General features: G+C 39.4%; 3 protein-coding genes across 4 annotated transcripts in view; 1 reads left to right on the top strand and 2 right to left on the bottom strand.

The window, feature by feature from the left end:
* The window catches only part of LOC105199032 (alpha-tocopherol transfer protein-like), a 45,361-nt gene that overhangs the window by 5,852 nt on the left and 17,450 nt on the right, over positions 1-22,059 (top strand). The gene's annotated exons all lie outside the window — the stretch shown is intronic.
* LOC105199035 (ras-like protein family member 10B) lies at positions 174-6,310 on the bottom strand. 2 transcript variants are annotated; one of them, XM_026133033.2, is made up of 5 exons: positions 6,014-6,310; positions 4,229-4,389; positions 3,354-3,590; positions 2,293-2,496; positions 174-1,738 (listed from the first exon to the last, which is right to left on the bottom strand). In XM_026133033.2, exons 1-5 carry the CDS (start codon positions 6,078-6,080, stop codon positions 1,613-1,615), a joined length of 795 nt encoding a protein of 264 aa, XP_025988818.1. In that variant the 5' UTR covers positions 6,081-6,310; the 3' UTR covers positions 174-1,612. The 2 variants fall into 2 exon arrangements, with proteins under 2 accessions (XP_025988818.1, XP_011164242.1); XM_011165940.3 differs by lacking the exon at positions 6,014-6,310 and having other exon boundaries at positions 4,229-5,942.
* Positions 11,285-21,673, bottom strand: LOC105199036 (odorant receptor coreceptor). The gene is made up of 9 exons (XM_011165941.3): positions 21,472-21,673; positions 20,853-20,993; positions 20,002-20,385; positions 19,412-19,666; positions 18,872-19,125; positions 15,977-16,076; positions 15,702-15,806; positions 15,349-15,504; positions 11,285-15,193 (listed from the first exon to the last, which is right to left on the bottom strand). Exons 2-9 carry the CDS (start codon positions 20,991-20,993, stop codon positions 15,143-15,145), a joined length of 1,446 nt encoding a protein of 481 aa, XP_011164243.1. The 5' UTR covers positions 21,472-21,673; the 3' UTR covers positions 11,285-15,142.

The raw sequence follows: 22,059 nt of genomic DNA, 5'->3' as shown, positions 1-22,059 counted from the left end.
TGCGTATAATGCAACAGCAATAAAGATTAGGATAATAATAACTTTCATCCTTGCTGAAAAATAATCGCGCGATTATCCAATCGAGTAAAGGTTTAAAATTTTGCAACTTTTAAACGAGTCGGTTTTCGACATGCATAAGGCGACGCGTAGAAGAAAAAAAGATATACCACATATATTAATGTCTCAATGGATTTTATTGTGAACGTCGTGCGTGTGTATGTATGTATGTATGTATGCATGTGTATGTGTGTGTATGTGTGCATACAAAATAAGGAATCACATATCACCCTGCCGGTCTGTTTCCGCGCTGTCGTCCACTCGCGCCCTTTACAAAACGGTGCCGGTTAACTCGCGTTTGTGCAAATTGGAATTGAGCGATCTTACGTATCTCTTATACCGATGTCGTATGACTCTTTAACATGCGCGTTCAAACGTAACATGGGTAATAACGTCGGTGACGCGCGCCTCTCTTCTTCGCTATTGCTGGTGGCGGCGCGCCGAGTCCCCGGGGATGCGTGTGTCTTATCTCGAGGGAGATACCCAAGGTAGAAATTGCGTGCACGTGGCATCCGTCTTAGAGTATTACATACAAACGGTAACAACGCTAACACACGATACATGCCGGTATAATCTAGGTGTATATAACATTTCGATAATACTTTAACGATTATGAACGTTCGCGATCGATTGACCGTTTTTTTTTCTTTTGCTTTTTTTAACGTTAGATTAATAACCGATTAACTTTCTTAACAGCATAGTAAAATATATGTGTGTATGTATATGTACTATTGCTTCGTCCTCGCCTCGGGTACCTACAGCGTGAATATAATTAGGCCGAACGCGGGAAAGGGTTGAGCTGAGAGGAGTTTCGCGCTGCATTTCGCTCTACCTTGCCTCGCTTTAGTTATCGTAGTTTCTCTAACTTTTACGCTACTTAATAGTTGTGTTCTTCTGAGCACTCTAACACGTGTTAATCTCTACATACGCGATCTCATTCGGAGATCAGAATTTATTAAAAATCGATTAATCGAAAGTAATTTTACTGCGTAAAATTGAATTTGTCTAAAAAAAAAAAATATACATATATATATATGACAATTGTTATCATCGTAACGTATTGCAATTGGCATCATAGTCGACTATGCGTAAAAGAGGAGTCGTTAAACTCGCGAATGCGATTGATGCGTGAATAGAAAAGTGTGCGAATACTGCGGGAGCTAGGAGACAGATTCTTTTCTCCGTAGAAGAACCGTCGAGTTTTCAGCGAATCCCCTCGCTGGATTACGAAATCTTCGATATATAGTATGCGATTCGAGCGGCGCGGCGGATTAATTCGCGTGTCGCAGCGAATTCGCCGTGGTTGACGTACGTAAATCTCGATTATTATTGTCGCTTATTTCGAAATCGCTCGTCTACTCGCGCGATTACGCACGTTCGCAGTCTTATAGGAGAGTCGCACCCCCGGCTGCTACGACGTGAGCTTCTCGTTGAGTTTACAGCAGGTCCTCACCGCTCCAGTTTCATTGCTCGCGCGGACGAGTGCGGTACGCGATACGACGGCGCGTTGTATAATCGGTTGCCTCGTAACGGGGAAGCGGGTTTGGTCTTAATGTCAGAGAAGAATGCACTTCTCGCTGCTCTCGTGCGGATGAGATCGCATCGGTTGCGCGGCCGCGGGTAACGGCGAGTTCGGCCTACCTTCTATGGTCTGTATGCTCTTCATCAGCTCCCGAAATACCTGTCGATCAAAAGATACAGTTGTTACAGTCTCCCTAACTGACGATCTCTCGGGTGTTTTTTTTTTTTTTTGTTTTTTTAAGAGATAATGAATGATCAACGAACTTAACACAGGTGTAAGCTTTAAACTGTGAGAAATTAATCATTCATGGTCGAATGTGAGGAGAATAATCCATTATAAATTATAGTCAATTTTTTTACAGCTCGAGATTGGAATCATGCAGAATAATTTGAAAATAAATTATAATTAAATTGTAGTAATTGCAATTATATATATTTTTTAGTATACCGCACTTATTGTAGAGTTTAAAGATCCGAGAGCTTACTTCTAATTACAAATTCTCTTGGACGAATTTTTTGTCGTCGATTTTTTCCCTCGGGCGGGAATTTCAGCGACCGCGTTACCCATCGCAGTTTTGGTATTAAATACTAAATATAAGCGGTAATTGAAGCGCGCGCATTAAAATTCTAAGAGAGTTAAGTTGTTCTTAATAGGAATGAGATGCAGATTGACGGGCCGGGCAGATTGATATATAAATAATGTATAACGCGCACCTGCACCACGCGACAGTTGAATCTGGCACTGCACTCGACGTAACCGCATCTCCAGTGCTTCCGGACGAGGTTCACGATGTCCCTGTACCTGGTCCCGGAGGCGACGGACTGCGACAGTTCGTCCTGCTTGTTCCCGACCACCAGCAACGGTACGCCTCTCATGTCGCGCGCCTCGCAGATTTGCTCGCGCAACGTCCTGATGTACTGAACACATCGGTCGGAAATGAAAGAAAAACATGCGAAGCTGACGCATGAACTCTTTCACGTCAAATGGATTTCGGAAAAATCATATCTCTGATAAACATTGAATTATTAAAGTCAAATGGCAAGCGACCCTTTAAAGAGAATCGCTTATGCGTTAATAATAAATTTTTCTGCTAAATATTATAAAATGTAAAAAGTTATTTGCGTGGTACGATCCAGACATAATTAGAGCAAATGTGTTTTTCTTATTTTAAAAGTTGGACGCGAAAGGGTTTTTTTAATTAAAAAAAAATCAGTCCACGCGATATTCTAAATAAATAAATATTTTCATATCAGTATTCCGATTCATTTTACGTCGCGGATGTTCGCGCGTACGCTATTTTTAGTACACGGAAGTTAGAATATTGTAAATGAAGCGAATATGATTCAGAGAAAGATCCTTCTCTTCATCGTACCGTTTTATCTCGCGTAATATTATTAACATGCGGCTTTCATTTGTACTTCCGATTTATTATTAGCAAAATCGATTTAACGTCAGACAATTGTTGTGTCACGTTTTGTATCCTCGAGGGATCCCTCCTTTCGTCACCCAGACAAACATCCAGATAATCAAACTTTTATTCCGGTAACTTTGACGCGAGACTTCAAGTCGAAAGTCGTGACGGCTTTCGCGAGAAAGGAAAAAAGCTCGCGAGAAGAACTTTGCGAAAAAGATAAGCAGGAGTGAGTCGTGTGCGGCTGCTGCCGTGCTCCTGACGTTCTTTTCAAAGTTGAAGTTCCGCCCGTCTCCGCGAGTGGTCTGCTCGCAATTTTATCGCGTTTTAACATTGAATCTCCGACCGTATACGTATACGTACCTGAAACGTGTCTTGATTGCTGAGATCAAACACGAGCACGTACGCTGTCGCGCTCCGCAGCCCGTAATAACGGAAGTCCGTCCATTCCAGGTGTGAACTGACCGGGAAGTACGGGATGGTTGGCAGATCGGTGATCTTCAACTCGTAGAATCGATCGGCCAGCACCACGGTCGGGTAGAACGTCTCCCGCCTCTCGGTCGGTCTGTACTCCTCGGAGAACTCGCTCCACACGAATTGCTGCGAGCGTGAACGAAAATCGCCAAAATTTATTTAAAAAAAGAATTTATTTCAAAGAAGAAAAACAATCACGGTACGAAAGTCCTGTCCGCGAAAGCGAGTCATTCGAGCTTGAATTTCGTCCATTAAGCGAAATGTCACAAGTGACCCAGCTTCCTTAGGATATACGCCGCGCCTTTTAATTTCCTCACAGAGCCGATAATCGTCGTCATCGATAAGCGGAAACTATTATCGGAAATGAACGGAGCGTCCGAGCGAGACTCGTTTCCGCGATTTGTTTCCTTCCCAGCTTTGTGAAACAGGGATTCTGACAAAGATTATACATCGTCGATCGTACGAGTAACTTATGTAATTGCACTTTCATGTAAAATATTTGCCAAGTTATCGGCGCATCTCTGTTTTTCGCCATATCAATAAAAATTGAACAATAAGACTGAACGAAAATACATTTATCCAGATCTTAAATTAGATCAATTAAACTGTCTTCTAATTTAAGGTAATCGAATCTTTAGAATTTTGAGCTGCGCGTTTAATATTTCGGTGAGATCAGTGGGGAGATTCGCAGGGCGAAGAGCAATTACACGGAGAGTATATAATGAGGTGACATCTAATTGAGAGAATCTGTTAAAAAATCTTACTCGGATTATGCTCGTTTTTCCCACTCCGGGCGCGCCCAGGAAGATGATCTTAACGCAATCTAGGGTGTCCGCGGGGCTGTCTTCCTCCTTCGAGCCTTCCTCGGCGCCTTCGTAAGTTATTGTATTTTCGCCTCTTCTCTCCAAATAATCGAGGTCCAGCTCTGCGACAGAGGCGATAGAGAATCGTGCGGCACGTAAATAATATTTAACACGCGACACAACGACGAAGAGAACTTGTTGCTCATGCATGTCGAGCGATTTTATTCCGTCAACTACGGGACTAACTATCGGTTCCTAGAAATATCTCAATGGGAGTGATATCGCTCCGAAATACACTCCCGCTACGTTGTACACGTTGCTAAAGTTTCTGCAAATTAAACAATTTTGTTGAAACGCCGGGGGAATATACAATACCGTATTAACCAAAGTTATTCAAAGCACAAGAACTGTATTTTACACGAAACAGCCCTCGTTATAATCAAGCTCTCTCTCATCAGTGTGAGTTAAATCCGGAAGCTTGCTCCCCGCCGGAATACATTATAAATGTGAAACAAAACGAGCAGAATTCTCGCGAAGAATTGGTCCACGTGGCAAACGCGATTAACATTGATAAATATTCCAGTCTAATTAATATATACGCGCGCGTGGAAAAAAAGAGTATCAGAAAATTATCGTGGCTCCCACGCTTTCCGCATGGGAACGTAATTTTTAAATGTGACAAGTCCGCATAGTCGAGTCCGATGGAATAAATGAATTAATTAACGGTATTCAAATGTGGATCCATTTTGGAGAGGAAGAGGGGGAGCTTTACACGTTATAGTCAAGTTGGAAGATCGTCTCGCGCGAAATGCGAAAGCCCATTCCGGTAAAGAAGTTCGAGGGAAAGATGTTCTTCACATTTGTTTCGCCGACTTTGCAGCAAGTTACCCTATAGTCCTTCAGCGTAAAAATATATTATTCATGAGGGGAGAGAATATTTTTAAGCGGCGGGCCGAGTCATCCATGAATCATAATGGTACCATGTACCATTCGCGTGTGCGGATTCATTTGTCTTTGCGAGTATTTTGAATCATAAAGTCACTTTACGATTGCGCATGCAGGAATGGGCGACAACATTTGCGGCGGCACTTGTGACCGAAGGAATTTGATTTCAACTTTAAACGCGTGCCATTTCCTTAAAACAAATAATAAATAAATTGTTAACAAAGAACACACATCGCATGCGAAAATGCGTGCGCCGAGTGAACAGAGAAACTTTGCGATTTATGAAATTCGAGATAAAACATCTGTAGATGAAACGCGTGTGATTCGATTTGTATACAAATTGGTTAAAAGCCGTACTCGTGATATTGCTTTCGCATAATAAATCGACGTGCAATTATAGATGCTTATACGAGATTCTATTTTGCTCTCTCGAACACGATGACATCAATCTACGCTGCCGTATAAATAAAAGCACGGCGAATGCGCTTTACAACGGAAATCAATTTCCAATTCATTATTAAATAATTGAATCAATTAAGAAGACTTAATGTCCTTATAATAAGACGTTGCACTGCAAAGTGCCTCGATAAAGGTCAGTCACATGCTCAAGTCGCGAGGAAAAAAGTATATTTTTGCACGTAAGACAAGAGAGAAATCAATAAAACTGTTACAAATGAAATGGACATCGATCTTTGATAACGGCTCTTCTTTTAGAATAAAAATAAAAATATCTCACATGCATTTTCTGTACGGTGAACCTATCGGGACATCACGTATATTTGACAAGCGAATCTCCTTTACCCAAAAGCTGTTTATTCGCTTGTAAAATCGAGCTTGACGGGAACTCATTGTCCTTTGTGCGATCCATCAAATTTAATTGTAATCAAAGCATTGCACTCGCGGCGAATAGCGAATATTTAATCGTGTCGCGCTTTAGCGCCGCGTTTCGACGACCTTCGCGGTCGAAGTTCGCCGATCGACTGACGAGAAACTCCGGAGTACTGTCTCTTCTAACCAGAGATCAACGACCATATACATATATGTATATATATATATTATATGTATGTTTTATGGTTGCATAAAAGTGGCATTAAAAAATATATATTTTTTAAATTGTATGGATACATAATTATATAATTAGATAAATGTTACTATATAATTTATAACTGAAGAATTTTATATAAACACGTAATTCTGTTGTTATAAAATATGTATTATATTTAATAAAATATATTTAATGTATTAATACAATATATTCAATGTATTAATACTGGATTTTATTGTGAACGCGGAATATATTTAATTTAAATCTCTGTAACTCAATACGATCACACTATCCAAAATTATTTTGGAGCCACCGATTTTATTAATTTAAAACTTTAATTGGTTTTTGTCAAAGTTTTTTTTAAATATGCAATTATGTAAAAGTATGTGTTTTTGAATTTTTTTAATTCTTAATTTTTCTTTAATTTACTAAATCAGAGGATCGAAAAAAAAGGGAATTATGTTGCCGTACTAATCGGATTAAGTGTATACAAATTACCACATTATAGTTTGAAAGGTGTTTGGCCATTATGTTATCTTACCATGGTATTATAGAATGAAGACTTAAATTATGCGTAGGTGCAGGCTTTTATCGCCAAGTTTTTAATTAATTTTAGCTCATGTTCATACACGTATATAATTAAGTAATCGATGCTTTTGTTTGCGAGGATGGGTGGATGTTAAACGTTTGAAAGATTGTATCATGTAACTAATTTAAATTTCTAACGAATTTGAAGCACAATTTATTGATAATTAAAAGTAACGTTACAAAACGAACGAGACGAGATAATAAATTACGTAAAATACAGTTTGACATATCTTTAATTTGAGAATGCAGGGCAACTTAAGAATATGACATAAATTATAAAATATACAATAATAAATTATAATAATGTAAAAATCATGCTACATACATCATAAATACAAGAAAAGAAAACAGGATAGAAATAATAATAGAGGTGGATGATAAAATGTCTTTAAGACTTGCAGTACTTACGATAATGCTTTTGCGGCGGGAGGCTTCGCCTCCTCCAGCCGCTCGCAGTTTTTGTACCTATGGTTATCGGTGATTCGCAAAACGTTCCTCACAACTTGCGCCGCGCCAGCTCTCGTTAATTCCGACACGATTTCATTGTTTGAGCCTTGTAACGATTAAGAGGAATTCATTTCTGTCGATTGCCGACTCACGTGATTGTACTTTGGTTTCTCTTTCTCTCTCTCTCTCTCTCTCTCTCTCTCTGTTATCTCACTTGCCTCTTTTCTTTCTTTATCTGCTTCGGGTATATCGTTAAATGAATTATTCCCTTTGATTAAAATTATCTCCCCTTTATTCTTTTACAATCTAAAAATCGCTGTTGCTCAGTCTCGTTGACTAGACTACGAATAAAAGAGCCGTGATTCATTGTCCATCGGGTGTTTCTTCGCTCCACTAATCAAACGGCAATCTCGGGCTCGATTTCATCTCCCTCGTATCCTCTCGGGGGAGTCTATTGTAGTCTACTACTTTATAGATAGGCGTATTACGTAACTCGCTGTACCTTACGTACATACACGTGTATCGATGTCGCGTCGATATCGAACGACCGATCTTGCTGATCGACACACGTTGTTCTTGAAATACCGTAGGGGATTGCAATCGGAGTTGCATTTCCGTTGCTCTTCGCGCGAGGGACGATCCCACCACTAACGCGACTTTAATTCGCATAAATTCGGATAAACGTAGCGATACATCAATAGTTTTGATAATATCAATGGCATCGTGATCCGGATCTCTCCGCCCTCGAGGCTACGCGTCGATTTTGATTGTTAAATTATTCTAGATTGTACTTCGTTGATTGACAACCGATTCGCATGATCGCGATCTATCGACCTCCTTTTCGATCCTCGATCCTCGGAATTTCTTCCGATTGCGCACGCCCTAGCTCGTCTAGATCCGATCCATTAGCTGGACACGGATACACGAAGAACGCATGCGTTCTCGCACAGCACCGTTGTCGCGGACGTCGTCGTATTATTATCGTATCTCTTTGATATTTACAATCGAGCGATATAACGGGACGACGGCGACGGCGACGGCGACGGCGACGGCGACGGCGACGGCGACGGCGGCGGCGGTCGTGGGGTGTCGGGCGCGCGGTCCATGCGCCAATATATTGCTTTACGTGTATTGCTTGCCGAAGGAGGAACGGCTTCGCAGCGCGGGGATGACGAGATCGTCACCGAGATTCGTCAACGTAGCTTCGCAGGCTCGATCTCGGAACCGTCCGATTTCGCCGTCGACGGTATCTGCAGCGGCTGATGATCTCGCCTCGGCCACGGTCGGCGCATCCTCTCCGGCGACGGCGACGACGCGCGAATCTCACAGAATCCCCTTTGGACCGCGAGGATCCCTCGCCCGGTCGCCGAGGGCTGACACTCGATTGACGATTACGCAATCGCGACGGACCGGCACCACGCGCACCGCAGGCGTGTCACTCTCACGAAACGACGACGGCGGCGCGAGAGTTCTCGTTTCAGGCAGCATCGCACGGGAGCAACGCACGAGGTAGAGGCGTCTCGGGCGGCAGCACGGCATAGTTCATCCCCCGGACGATCGAAACTACCCCTAGAAACGCACGGAGATGCTCGCGATTTGCGCCTGCGTGCGAACCCGCCGCGCCAATTTCCCACTCGGCTCGTTAAATGCTTACTTTTATGAGCTCTTAATAAACGTTGCTCGCTCGTCTTGTCGAGGATGTACCGGCTGTTTCGAGGGCTGGTGGGTCATAGGTGTGCAGGATCTTGCTAGAGTTGAATGAGAAATGCTTAATTAGAGACAACAGTCGCGAATAATGTGCTTAATCCGCAAATCTATTCTATTCTTCCCCACTGAATGGCCATTATTTTCCGCTTTGATAATATAAATTATCCACATCCGTCTTTGTACGTGTGTGTTGCAAGCGAAAGATTATTTTATCATAATAATACGCAAAATTTATTTTTAGTTGATCTGTAATTCAAATCTGAAGAAGGGATTTTATTCGCATACTGCGTCTTTTATGCACGCATTTCAATTGATATATTTTATGTATTATTATATTCTGTTTCTTTAAATATTTTTTTTTATATTACATGCATTAAATTATGTATAATTTTATTTTTAATTTTGAGAGAGATGCGAATTATATATAAATTGTTCAAAGAGTTTTAATACATAAACATTATAAATATTGATGAAAAAATATTGATATATAAATATTGCTTGTCAAGTGGTTGTTCAAAATGCATTGGGAATTTAAAAAAAAATACGAAATTTTACATAAAAATATTAAATATGTATTGAAATGGAACACGCATTTAAAGCTCATATTTTAAATAATTTACATTTTGCGTCATGTTTCAGAGTAGAATTTTATTTATAATTTTATACCTTGCGCTTTAGTGTGTTCTTTTTGATTTTTTTAAATGCCTTCTGTGTTACGTGGCATATAACATTTTAAATGGACTTTTACTTTGTAGATTCCGACATGAATTATGGATTATCTAAAATTGAATTTAAGGAATTAAAATAATAAAATAATTTTGTGCCATTATTAAACATTTTTTGTCTGCGAACGAATTACGTATGGGCATTTTATATTATCGGAACACTGTTTATTAATCAAACATTTTTTGACCATTTCAATAAAAAATACTATAAGCTTGTAAAATTTTGAAGCACCATATATATATATACACATATATCTGCGTTTTACGTCAATATTTTATTATTAATGCAGGAAAACAAAGAGCGCAGTCACGCGCATCTCAATTTCTTTCGTATGACAGAAATATTTATCTTGATACTTTATAATATTTATTAGTAAGGAAAAAGAATATAATAAAGAGTGCAATGAGAAAAGGAAGTTTGTTCTTTGTTCACGACTTTTGAAGATCCTTCTCGGATGAGCGAGAGCGACAGGGCATGATCTAGTGTTTCATAAAAACAAGATTTTTTTGTTTTGAAAAGCATTTCTTGTCTTGTCTTGATTTTTAAGACAAGAAATTTCGGTTTTCTTGTCTTGATTATTTTTAGACATATTGCATTTCCTGTCTTGAATTCAAGAATCTTGAATTTTTTGAAATTTTTTGATTTTTTTTATATATTACAATTTAAAAAATACTTATTTATTTTATGTTAATATTATCAAAATTTTTGACAGAATCACAAAAAGTTTTTATAGAATTGAAATACGCGTAAAAAGAAAAGGTTAAAAATATTTCTCAAATCATTTATCATTTTTTATATCATGAGATTACTGCCGAATATAACTACAATATTTCAGATTATTAAATTCCTTATATAAATTATTTCTTGTGACATTTAATGATAATTAATATAATAATTATAATAATTCTAATATTATTATAATAAATATAGCTGGACATGTTGAAATCCATTCAAAATTTTTTTAAGTTAATTTAAAAAATGAGCAATTGTCATGAAAATTCAAGAAATTTCTAGATTTCTTGTCAAGATAACGATTTTTTGTCTTGTCTTGAAATCAATTTCTAATTTCTTGTCTTGAGTCAAGACAAGATTTCTGGAATTATCTTGATCTTGATGAAACACTAGCATGATCCTCCTTCTTCATCTCCACAATTTTAAATATCTTTGTGCTAATTTTCCACGTACTCGCGCAATTCGATTGTAAATCGCATTTTTACAAAAATTGTTACTTTCTACATGTCGGAAGAATACGCGTTCTCCAAAACTAATCGAATTAAATAAGGAGAAACTCGCGCGATAATTCGCACTAATTTATCGAATTTCGTGAGGCGAGACAATCTTTATTAGCAGCTACTATAATGTATACGTTCCGACGCGTCTTCTATAATTCATTTTCTACGGTGCTGTTTTGTAACGGCACTCGCCGTGCTGCGGTATAGTTTCAATGTGAAAGACGATTTTTTTTGGGTGAAATTACGTCGAGAACACCGTAGTTTCTCAAACTTTCGGCGGAGTCGAAGGCAATAAGAAAATTCAGATTCTCATCTGACACGCTGGAATTTATATGAACGTTTATATCAAGATTTTTATTAAATAAATATAGTACAGCTTTACATATAGAGAAAAACTATTTGATAATACTGTGACCTCATCGATTAATACTTGATCATAGTAATGTACACATACGTTAATTATACGTTAATATTAAAGTAGATCGAGCTTGGATATCGTCAGGCACTCTCTCGTATCCGTTTAATAAACGTTCATTTCCGCCTCACAACAGTCTACACCCTTCTCCGAAGCAATAATTCTCGCTTTCTCGACGAAAGAATTAAAAATATCTCGCGTCATTTCACAAAACGATATCCGCGTCGATGAGCGATATATATTTATATTATAACGATCAAAATGACGGTGCAAAATCTCTTCTTGGACCTTTTAGGTGACAAAATATTATCTTACTAAAGACACCGAGAGATGTTACGAAATATAAAAAACGAGGTACATTAGGTACACATCCGTCCACGCTCACGTGGTTACGTATAATGAAAATATATATATGTATATGTATATACATATATCTTACTCTCTATATTTATTAGATCCCAGTACCGTTCGATAATATTGTACCATACAGTAATTGACGTACCATGTCAAATGCGTCGCTATTTTTCTCATCGAGAAGCAAGGCGCTAACACTTTCCAACGTGGCGACAAAATTTTTCACAATCTGATTTATCTGCTAATCGTCGAGTAACGAATTTTAATTCTCTGATAGATAAATATAGCAAAGAGCTATTAGGCTATCGGGCAGCTATTAATTATCCGATAGATAAATAGCAAAGCTGTTTATCCCTACTAGGGTTAAGTGATAATAAAGGGAGATTAATAAATTGTATTATGTGTCAAAACGCATTTTCTACGCTGAAAAGCATGAAACCGTAATTTTATCATTAATTAATACCAGAAGAGAGAGAGAGAGAGAGAGAGAGAGAGAGAGAGAGAGAGAGAGAAAGAGATCGGATTAAAGATTGCAAAAGATCCGTGAAATAAAATTAAAATGCATCTAGATGGGAGAATCTTTGAACAATCTAATTCTTAATAGAACGTAAGAAACGTAATTAATCAAAAAATTAGCGTGCATTTGTGGTAACGCCGTAAACTGTTGCTTGTTGCATACAACGACAAAGCTACTATTATAATTCAACGTTACGATTCAGCGTTAGTGTTCCACTAAAAATTGTAATCACCTCTTATACAATTAATATCTTATATTTACACGTTATTCGGACGCTTCGTCAATGTACACGCGCCTATTTAATCCCTCCGTTCTACATGTAGCTTTTAAAATACAAGCTGCTCGAAAGCATAATAATAGCGAATAATTGCCAACCAACTCTAAATAAGATTATCGTAATCATTGTAATAAAGCGACATATCTGACATACAAAAATACGTACACGCTGAAAAAAATTTTTGGTAATAATAAGTAAGCTGTGATGAAATAATTTCAATTAAATGTTCGATTAATGTAACTGATATTTAGTAATACCTAGTACTTATATTAATAATAAACAAACAATAATAGTAATCAATAGGTTACTAAACGATTAACAAACGGTCACTAAATATTACTAAATATTTCGTTGTATTAACTGAACATTTAATTGAAATTATTTCGCCAAGCTTAATAACTATCATCTAGACTTTATTATTACCAATCGTTTTCTTTTTTTCAATGTAACTTCCCAGAAAATGTTATGAGTTCTCCCACAATTCTCTGTTCGTTAATGTACGTTTCATTATCGATCGATACAACAATTGATACAAGCCGCCGTAGTATGACATTACCTCGAACGACATTAGCGTATATCTTCCCCGTTAAGCGTTACGACTTACAATTAACGTGCACAAAAATTAATCGCGACGAGTGCTTACATTGCCATTATCCCTTGCTGTCACTATATGCACAATAAAAATGTGGAGAGAAAAATTATACAGAGAGCTACGTACTAAAATTTACATTTTAACGTAGGAAAGTGCTCGTTTCTCTCACCGCTCGTTAATCCGAAATAATAATAATAAAAAAAAGAAAGGATTATATTTATCCTTATCGCTTATTGATATCTCTGAAGTAAAAATAATTTCTATCATTTTTATCGCTCAAATTTCATCCTGATATGTTGCTTCCCTGGTAGAAATGTACGCAGTTTTCCATCTAGTTACTGTCTAATATTATTGTAGTTGTACTGTAATATGTATTATTGTAACAATAACAGTATTTATTAGTTGTAACTGCGTAGGAAATGAACGAGAACTTGATAGAGCTCAGTGGCTAAAGTGCACTTTTAGCCAGGAAAAATTTCACTTCGAGCAAGAAGAGTGAGAGGGACGAAGTCACCGCTTTAAGAATGAATTTTTACTCTTTTGGAGTTCTTTCGTCCACTCTTAAATGTAAATTGCCTATCGCGGCTATTTTTAGCCGCGTGATATAAGTTCATTCGGAATCGTCTACGAGATTGGACGTTTACGTCCATTATATTTTCGTGCCTGTCGATTGCATCATCGGCCGCCGGCACGACTACCGTTCCTCCGTGCTGTGAATTCTTGGAGAAGTCACATTGAACCTTTGATTATGATCGTATCGTTTCCATGACAAGATAGAGAGGGACGAAGATACCGGCATTCTAAACTTTTGTCGGTAAAAATTTCACTCCAAACCAGAGTGAGGGACAAAGTCACCGCTTTAAGACTGAGTTTTCACTCTTTTGTAGTTATTCGGTCCACTCTTATGTAATGAGTGGGCTATTTCACTCGATCAACCGAAGTGATTTGAGCATCGATTGATAATTCCATGTAAAGTGCGTTACATAAAATTTCCGAGACTTGCACTCTGCGTCGCGATATCTCCGCTCGTAGGGCACGGAGAGAAGAAAATAAGAACACTTTTATTATGCAATTTTATCCAAGCTATCGTTTGAGACTACTCAGAACTTGATCGATTCAGCCGTTATTGAGATCTGATAATCTCGTGTGCTTGGAAGTCGTTGACCCGCGAGAGAGACGCGGTCTCTCGCTGACGCGTTGACCTGGCGCCGAGAGTGCCGAGACGCGACCGCGCCTCTTGATTAAATGTCACTTCAATGGAGTGAACTGTTAATTGCTAGGAGCGCTGTGATCATTTTCGCGTTACAGGCGAGATGCACGAAACGAGTAAATTGCCTATCGCGCCTATTTTCGCCGCGTGGCATAAGTTCATTCGGAATCGTTTACGAGATCAGACGTTTTCGCCCGTTATAGTTTTGTACCTGTCGATTGCATCACAATTGGTCGCCGGCATTGACTACCGTTGTTTCGTGCTTTTAATCCTTGGGGAGTCACGTTGAACCTTTGATTACGGTTGTATCGTCTTCTCGACACGATAGAGGGACGGATACCAGTTTCCCTGATAAAAATAGACGCCTGCTCAATTATTGTCTAGAATATTGTCTAGAATAGTTAATAGACAGGCTATTTTTAGGCTTAGTAAGTCGAATAGTCCATTTGTCCTATTCTTCTTCAGTAAATTCAGATTTGGATTTTGCGCAGTAACTACATGGAAAGCGTCACATCTTGATTCGCATCCTAAGTATTAGTTTCCCTTCTCGATTATACTAGACCGATGTGATAAAATTGCTAAAAAAAAAAAAACAAAATAAAAAACGCACGACATTTCCACCAGGTTCTGATTTTCCATTTCTCAGCCCCCCCAATATTTTGCTATGCGTCCGCAAAGACGGATTCTCCCTGCGAGAATCTTCACGACACGAATGCTCCATTTGGTCCCCGTTTGTAAATACGTTAAAAAATATAATCTTGCACAGCTGTGTGCAACGCGATAGACTGCATTCGTATCTGGAACGCACGAAGCTGAACATTCATTTCAGTTGCACCAACACCATGAAGTAAGTCACCACGGCTCCCAGTACCTACGGAAATTTTGGGAAAATCGTTAGTTACCTAATTCCAACAAGATTAACAAACGAAATCGATTGAATGATATTTCTTTTAGTTTTGTGATGTAATCATTGAATACGAAGTTAAATTGAAACTTAGGAGTAGGTCGAGATAAATTCAGTCTTACCGAAGCGAAGAGATCTAAGGACACCGTGAAGAATTTCGCTCCCGATATTGACATAGCTTTCTGACACTGCTGACACACAATCTGCACGAACGTTTTAGCTTCCTCCGATCCATCGTACCAGTGGCAAGAATAAGCCGCCTCCATCACCGAGGTGCTCTAAAAAGAGGATGGAACTCTCTTATTACAATAATAATTGCGCAAAATTTTATTAAAAAGTTACAGTTTTGCTTTAAATTCTTATTAGTTCAACTTTGTTTCATTTTTTATTTGAATTTCAAGCGAAAGCTTCAAATTCAGTATCAGTGACGCTGGAGGATTCAGTTCCTTGCGAACTTGAGCACACACTTACGCACCTCTTCAATCAGACGATTTCCAAATATGCAGAACAGAAAGACTTGGCCGAACGTGTAGAGCACGTAACCGATCGTCGAGGCTGCATACACGTTTATACCGTTCACCTGTAGCATTTAAAACTCGTACATATTAGTATGGATAGTTAATTTTTGATATATTCTAGTCCACATTAACCCATCGACTTCGCCTTACTTGCTTTACTAATTTATACGATCGATAAGTCATTTGCTTGGGACCTTGAAAAAGGAACCTGACCATTCAGCAACGCACTCACCTTCGTCGCTTGGTAGGCGAGCAGCGTCAGAGTGATGGTCGTCGTCAACATGTGGAGTAGAAGCGCGAAACCGTACGCGTCGCCGACCGCGGTGACCAATCTACGTGGAACAACAGAACGTAGATTGTTATTAATTACCAATGCCGCCGATCGTCGAAGGGGCTACCCGGACCTGTCTACGGGTGACTTATATGCCGCACGTTAATAACGCCCCATTGACGAGCGAGCTCATGAAAGATATATTCGATAATACCCGTCCTTTCGTCCATAGGCACGCCACCCTTGATTTTCATACTAAACTATAAGTGATTAGAACTTAGTAGTTGAACAACGTAGGACGAATATTCGCTTCCGCGATATCACCACGTATATCCTATTTCGTCGACCGTTCGTCGAGTTAACACTGTTCCCAGTAAGAATGGTCGATACGTCGAAACGCCTTGAAGAAGACGAAAGCGGATAGCCTGTATAGCGTCGCACGCTCCTCACTATCGCGAAAAGTTAAAATGTGTAAAACGTTAATTTCGAAGCGAGACCGTGTAATTTCTGAAATTTTTGCGTAACTCTGGATGGAATGGCGCGGATATATAGTCCGCTACGTGTGGAAACGCTTCATCCCCTTAGACCACTTATTCGTAGGACATGACCTCCGCTGCGGTCAATATCTTTCACATCCAATATCACGTGATAATACGAGTCTCTACTGTTTGAGCAGTAATAACTATCGTAATGATTTTCAATTCGCGAGCAACTCTTAAACCGCTGCTGGGATCATCAAGAATTAATAAAAAGATTTGAAACTAAAATACAGTTTCAGAAGAAAGCTTATGTCCGGGTAAAAATATATAGCGTGAGATCAATATATGTATATAGTATCGAAACTGTGCTGATGAACATTATATATTTCAATTCCTAACATAAAGAAAAAAAAAAAAATTGTGCGCTAAAGGAACGCAGGGAACAGAACAGCAACGGAGTCTCCCCACTGATCAAATTGGTCGCCATGTGCGCGCGAACGATAAGCTCTGTCCGATAAGCGTGCGTCTAACACGGGGGTGCGCGACCCGTGTTAACGAAAATCTGTCATCACGGGCGCGTTGGCAGGTGAACCACGTGTGCGCAGTTACGTGCACGTGAACCGTCGCGGCGAACACCACCGTCCGTCCCCCCATGAATCGCGCAGTCCGTACAACACACGACCCCCGTTGCGGTCAATATCGCGCTTTCTTAGAATAAATACTTCACCACCGTGGGAACACGCGCATCCCGTGCCAGTCGACGAGTGGCTTCGGCACCCCCGCGAACCTACAGGAACACGGTATCCGTTCGCACCGTTCTCGCGAAAAAAAAAAGAAATAAGAATTTTTCTTTTCTCGAGGAACAATCGATCTCGTCGCCACCGCTGACGATCGTTTTCCGCATACTCGAAGTACGATGCGCATCACGATTTTCAAAAGAGACACGGGTTTTTTCTTTTTTCAAGTAGAATTCTGTTAGTTAGTCGAACTGTAGATAAGTGATGGAAATAGAACTGTTCTATTTATCTTCGAAAGACGATAGGCGTTGAAGTGAGATAACATCGACTTCTCATTAATTAAAAAGATGGGAAGATTGCTTTACTCGATTTCAAACTTCTGCAGCCCTTGTGTTCCTTCCAATAATTAGTTCGAACGCGTTGAATGTCGAACGCGGACTCAATTATTTTGCCAAAGCCTAACCGAGTCATACGTTTGCTATTATCATATAAATAAAGTTGTTTTATAAATATATTCATTATTTTATTTATGATTGGCTTTTTATTAGTGATTTCTGTAATTTTTTTATTGTTGTATTTTTTACTAAATTGTTTTATTCATTATCTGCATCAGCAGGCAATGTTTTTTAAATATTTAAAAAACACGTTATAATGCAAAATAGATATTTAAAAAACATTATCTACTGATTGGGATGCTGAATTTATTTAAATTAAGAATCAAACTACATCATTTAATCTATTTATGTCAAATAACAAATTTGTGCACATTTGTATCATGTTTCTTTTAATTATTTATATTAATTTATTCTATTGATTTACGATATATTTAACTTGTTACTCGGGGCATTAACTTGTTACTAGGAGTCAAACAATCATTTAAGCCGTAATCTTGCGTTTTGTCTTCAATTAATTTTCTATTCTTCTAATGTATACCATATGTATTTTGTTCATGCCTATGTTTGTAGCTAATTTATTATTATTGTTATTATTATTATTATTATTAAAAAAACTTTTATTTCCGTGATACCATTTGCAGATTTATGTTAATATAAAGTTGTGTTTTTCAGGTATTAATTAGAAATAAAACTAATGAAATAATTAATTATCAAGTGTACGCTACGAAGGAATGTTATTTATGACATATGTGTTTACGCGTATGCTAAAATATTCACGAGCGCACGATGTTTGGCCGCAACTTTGTCATGCACGCTCCTTAATAATTGAGAGAGTAGTTAGCGCGTCTCTCCATGGGGTCAATATAATGCCGACTATATACTAAATACTTTACACGCTTACGGTGTGTCATGTGGGATTATTCTGGGTCACTAGTTCACACAAGATGCAGATGACTTTCAAAGAAATGATCCGTCGTTCGCTCGTGGTGTAGGAGCTGCATGAATTAACTATACGTCTTCAGTGGGTAAGTAGGGCACGATGAGACGGGACGAGGTTTTTTGCATCTCTCATCACGGCATTCGATACTGAATCTTTTATCTCGCGGTCTTGACGCTTTCTTACTTTGCGACCTCTCTTTTAGGAGAAGAAATGAGGAAGCTAATCAGGATTGGAGCATTGCGATAAAAAAAAGTCGTCGGAAACTTGCGCGAATCTCGTGCGGCAATCTAACGAAATCGACTCACCTGACAATGTGCTTGTGTCTCTCCACCCAGTACTTGATGGCGCTTCTTACGAGCATCTCTTGCTTCTTGGTCAATCCGTTCGGTCCTACGCCACCGTTGAAAGTCATGCCGGCGGTCGGCCGGAAGGTTGCCGTGAAGTCCTGCCGATTGCTGTATATGTTACGAAGATCGAGATCCAGCATGTTGTCGTTTTGAGGTGGCGGCGGTGGCGGCTGATTGTTCTCCGATTCACGAAGATGATCCGCGCTACCAGCCTACAAAAATCGCAAAGAAAATCTCGTAGACGTATAAAGTCTGAGAGAAACCATGTGAATAGGAATTATTTTTGCCAATTAGCTTTTCCCTGGTGAATACTCCAAATGACAAAGGTTTCTTCTCTATGCTGACATTCTGACAATGTAAAGTAAAATAAGGATTTTCTTTTTTGCATCGATTGAACTTGGCTTAAATCTCGAAATGTTTTAGACATAAAGAAACACGGAAATGTGTAGATTGCACTTGGATTAAAATTTATATGAGGGTAAAAAAATTTCGACAGACCTTGAAGAGTTCACTGCTGTTTGGAACCACCGTGTCTAAAGTCGCGCTGAGCTCCATGAGAGGCTTCATGATCTGTTTCAGGTGCTGCAGTTGTTCGCAGGCAAACAGCAACCACGAGCAGAAGAGGACATCCAACGAATTGGCGTTGATAAGCATGAAGAGCACCCAGTAGAATTGGTATATGAGTACCAAAACGTGCGTCACTCCTTTGCTGGCGTCGAATGGATAGAACGATCGGACCAACAGTTGCGGTAACTAAATCGTGAAGAAAAGAAAAAAATTTCTCATATACATAGAATAAAGTGGCACTCAAATGCGTAAATGTACAATACAATAATTGAAATGTACTGTATAGATAAAAAAGCAAATTGGAAGAAAGAGAAATATATATGAAGAAATTTGAGTTACACGTAACTTGCCTTATAATTATATATTGTAATTTAAACTATAATTAAATTATTTTAATTTTAGAAAGAAAGCGACGTTTAAAGTAATTTTGTCGTAAAGCATTTCTTCTCATTTTTAATAATTTTCATAAATTTTTTGCTGGACAAAGTATGTTTTCTATTTTACACGTTCGAATAAATTACCTGAATAACTTCCGTCTCGTTCGTGATTGGATCCACAATTTTTCTGACCGGATGTTCGAAGAAAGTGAGAGTGGTCCAAGCTAACGCGGCGAGCACGGTGGTGCCGCCGACCAAGAAGAGCAGCAGCCTCATCTTTTTCAGGGCGATCGCGTGGTATCTCGCATTGCTCTCGGCGAAGAGCGGATGGGAATTTGGATTGTTCCATATCGCCCACGTTCTGTAAAAGTATTTGCTCCTGATGGCGAAGTAGACGACCTTGACGATGCTGTGCGTGAAGAAGAGAAGGGTGATCGTGTTCGCCGTGAGATCGTCGACGTCGGCGCTCTCGATGATCAGATTCACCGCGCACAGGCCGAATTGCAGCAGCAGCATAAACAAGTTTATCTAGAAAATATAGCTTTTTGCGTATGACTCGGAGGATTACCGGATGTGCCATTCTCATTCAAAGACACTTGGACATAAATGAATGATAGATTGTTGAAATTGTAGGCTATCTTGTCATTATTATCAAACATTATTATCAAAATTATAGGCTAAAGAATGTCGATAACTTCGGCCTCGATTAGACGGAATTCTATTATTGTCGGTGCGATTTGTTCAAAAGCATTTAAAAGTTTAGCTTGGTACAGATCTCAAAATAATTTTCAACTATCAAAATAATTATGCGGGACGCTCGTACTGGTTGCTAAAATTTCAAAACTTCTTGTAACATTTTTGTCATCATTGTTGAGCGTCGTACATAATTATTTTGATGATTGAACAAAATTATTTTCAAATTTGCGTCTAGTTAAATTTTTACGTCAGCAAAAGCGTTCTTTCCGTGCATTATATTGAAACTCATGATTACTTACGCAGCAGAACACCTTATGCAAGTACTTGGACGAATTGTCGTCGTAATAGTTGAATACGAAATGCCCGAACATCTTCATGACCCTTATGTTGGGCATGAGATCGGCCACAAGGCCCTGTTGCTTCATCTTCATCATCGACATCTGCGGGCAAACGGCACGAGCTGAGCATTCGTTTTACCGTAAAACTATATTGAACGCTTTGTGGCACGGGGCTGTCGTTAAAATTCGTCAGCAGCTTTATAACTCGCGGTTATGTTTCGCGCACAGTACACGACCTGCATCTATCGCTAGGCCATTAAGTATGCACGAAGTTGCGTAAACGAAACTTCCAGAAACGCACAACTTTTCTTTTGTGTAAAACATGATGTCAATCATGCGTTCTACGCAATGTAAATCGCGAAAAATATAAATCACAAATCGTTAAAGATGCAAACGTTTAAAGAACTCGGTGAAGAGTCTCTGTTTTCGGGAATTTCCTAGATTTATTTTCAACTTTTCGGACGACCCAAGATTTAAGCGTTTTGTTACTTCAGACATCTTTCAAATATTCTTTGATCTTTCGCATTTCCGTTTCGTTCGGTCTGCAAGCACCTGTTTTTGAATAAGGGCGAAGTCCTACCTTGGTTGCTTCGAGTGTCCAAGATCACGAAGAGACGAAGAGGGCGAAGAACTCGCGTTGGCTCCGCACTGTGAATTTACGACGCGGCTTTTAGCGCCTCGCGATTACGTTGCAGCAATCGTGCCAGGTATATCAGAAGAACGAAGAAGAGCAAACTAACTAGCCGGCCTGCCATCAGTCGTCGTTTTGTGGCTCGTTTTGTGACACGTCGTGAACGGTCTCTCCGGCCGAGGCCCAAGTACCCTCTGCTCCTGCCTTCTTGTTTCAACCCCCGGTTATGACCTGACCGCCACCACCACCCCGCCGATGGAAAACCCCTTCCAGCGGGGTAGGTACCAAACGTGGACCAATCGGGGCCCGGTAACCAGGCGCAGACCGCTTCGTCCACGCTGCGCGACGTTCCTCCGACGCCATATCGCTTCTTACACCGTCCCCGAGTTGCACGGGGGTCTATAATCCTCTTAATAATTCAGCACGCCGCCGCCGTGCTCCGTGCAGTTTTCAACGTAAAGAAAGTTGCAACGAAGAAAACAGTCTAAAGTCCAAAGATGCCTAGAGCAGGGGTTAGCAACTGGTGAAACGAAGCTT

This window comes from Solenopsis invicta, chromosome 2 (assembly GCF_016802725.1).
Source record: "Solenopsis invicta isolate M01_SB chromosome 2, UNIL_Sinv_3.0, whole genome shotgun sequence".
Classification (NCBI taxonomy): Eukaryota; Metazoa; Arthropoda; class Insecta; order Hymenoptera; family Formicidae; genus Solenopsis; species Solenopsis invicta.
Note: the sequence above shows the minus strand (reverse complement) of the source record. Positions and strands in the feature narration are given on the sequence as shown.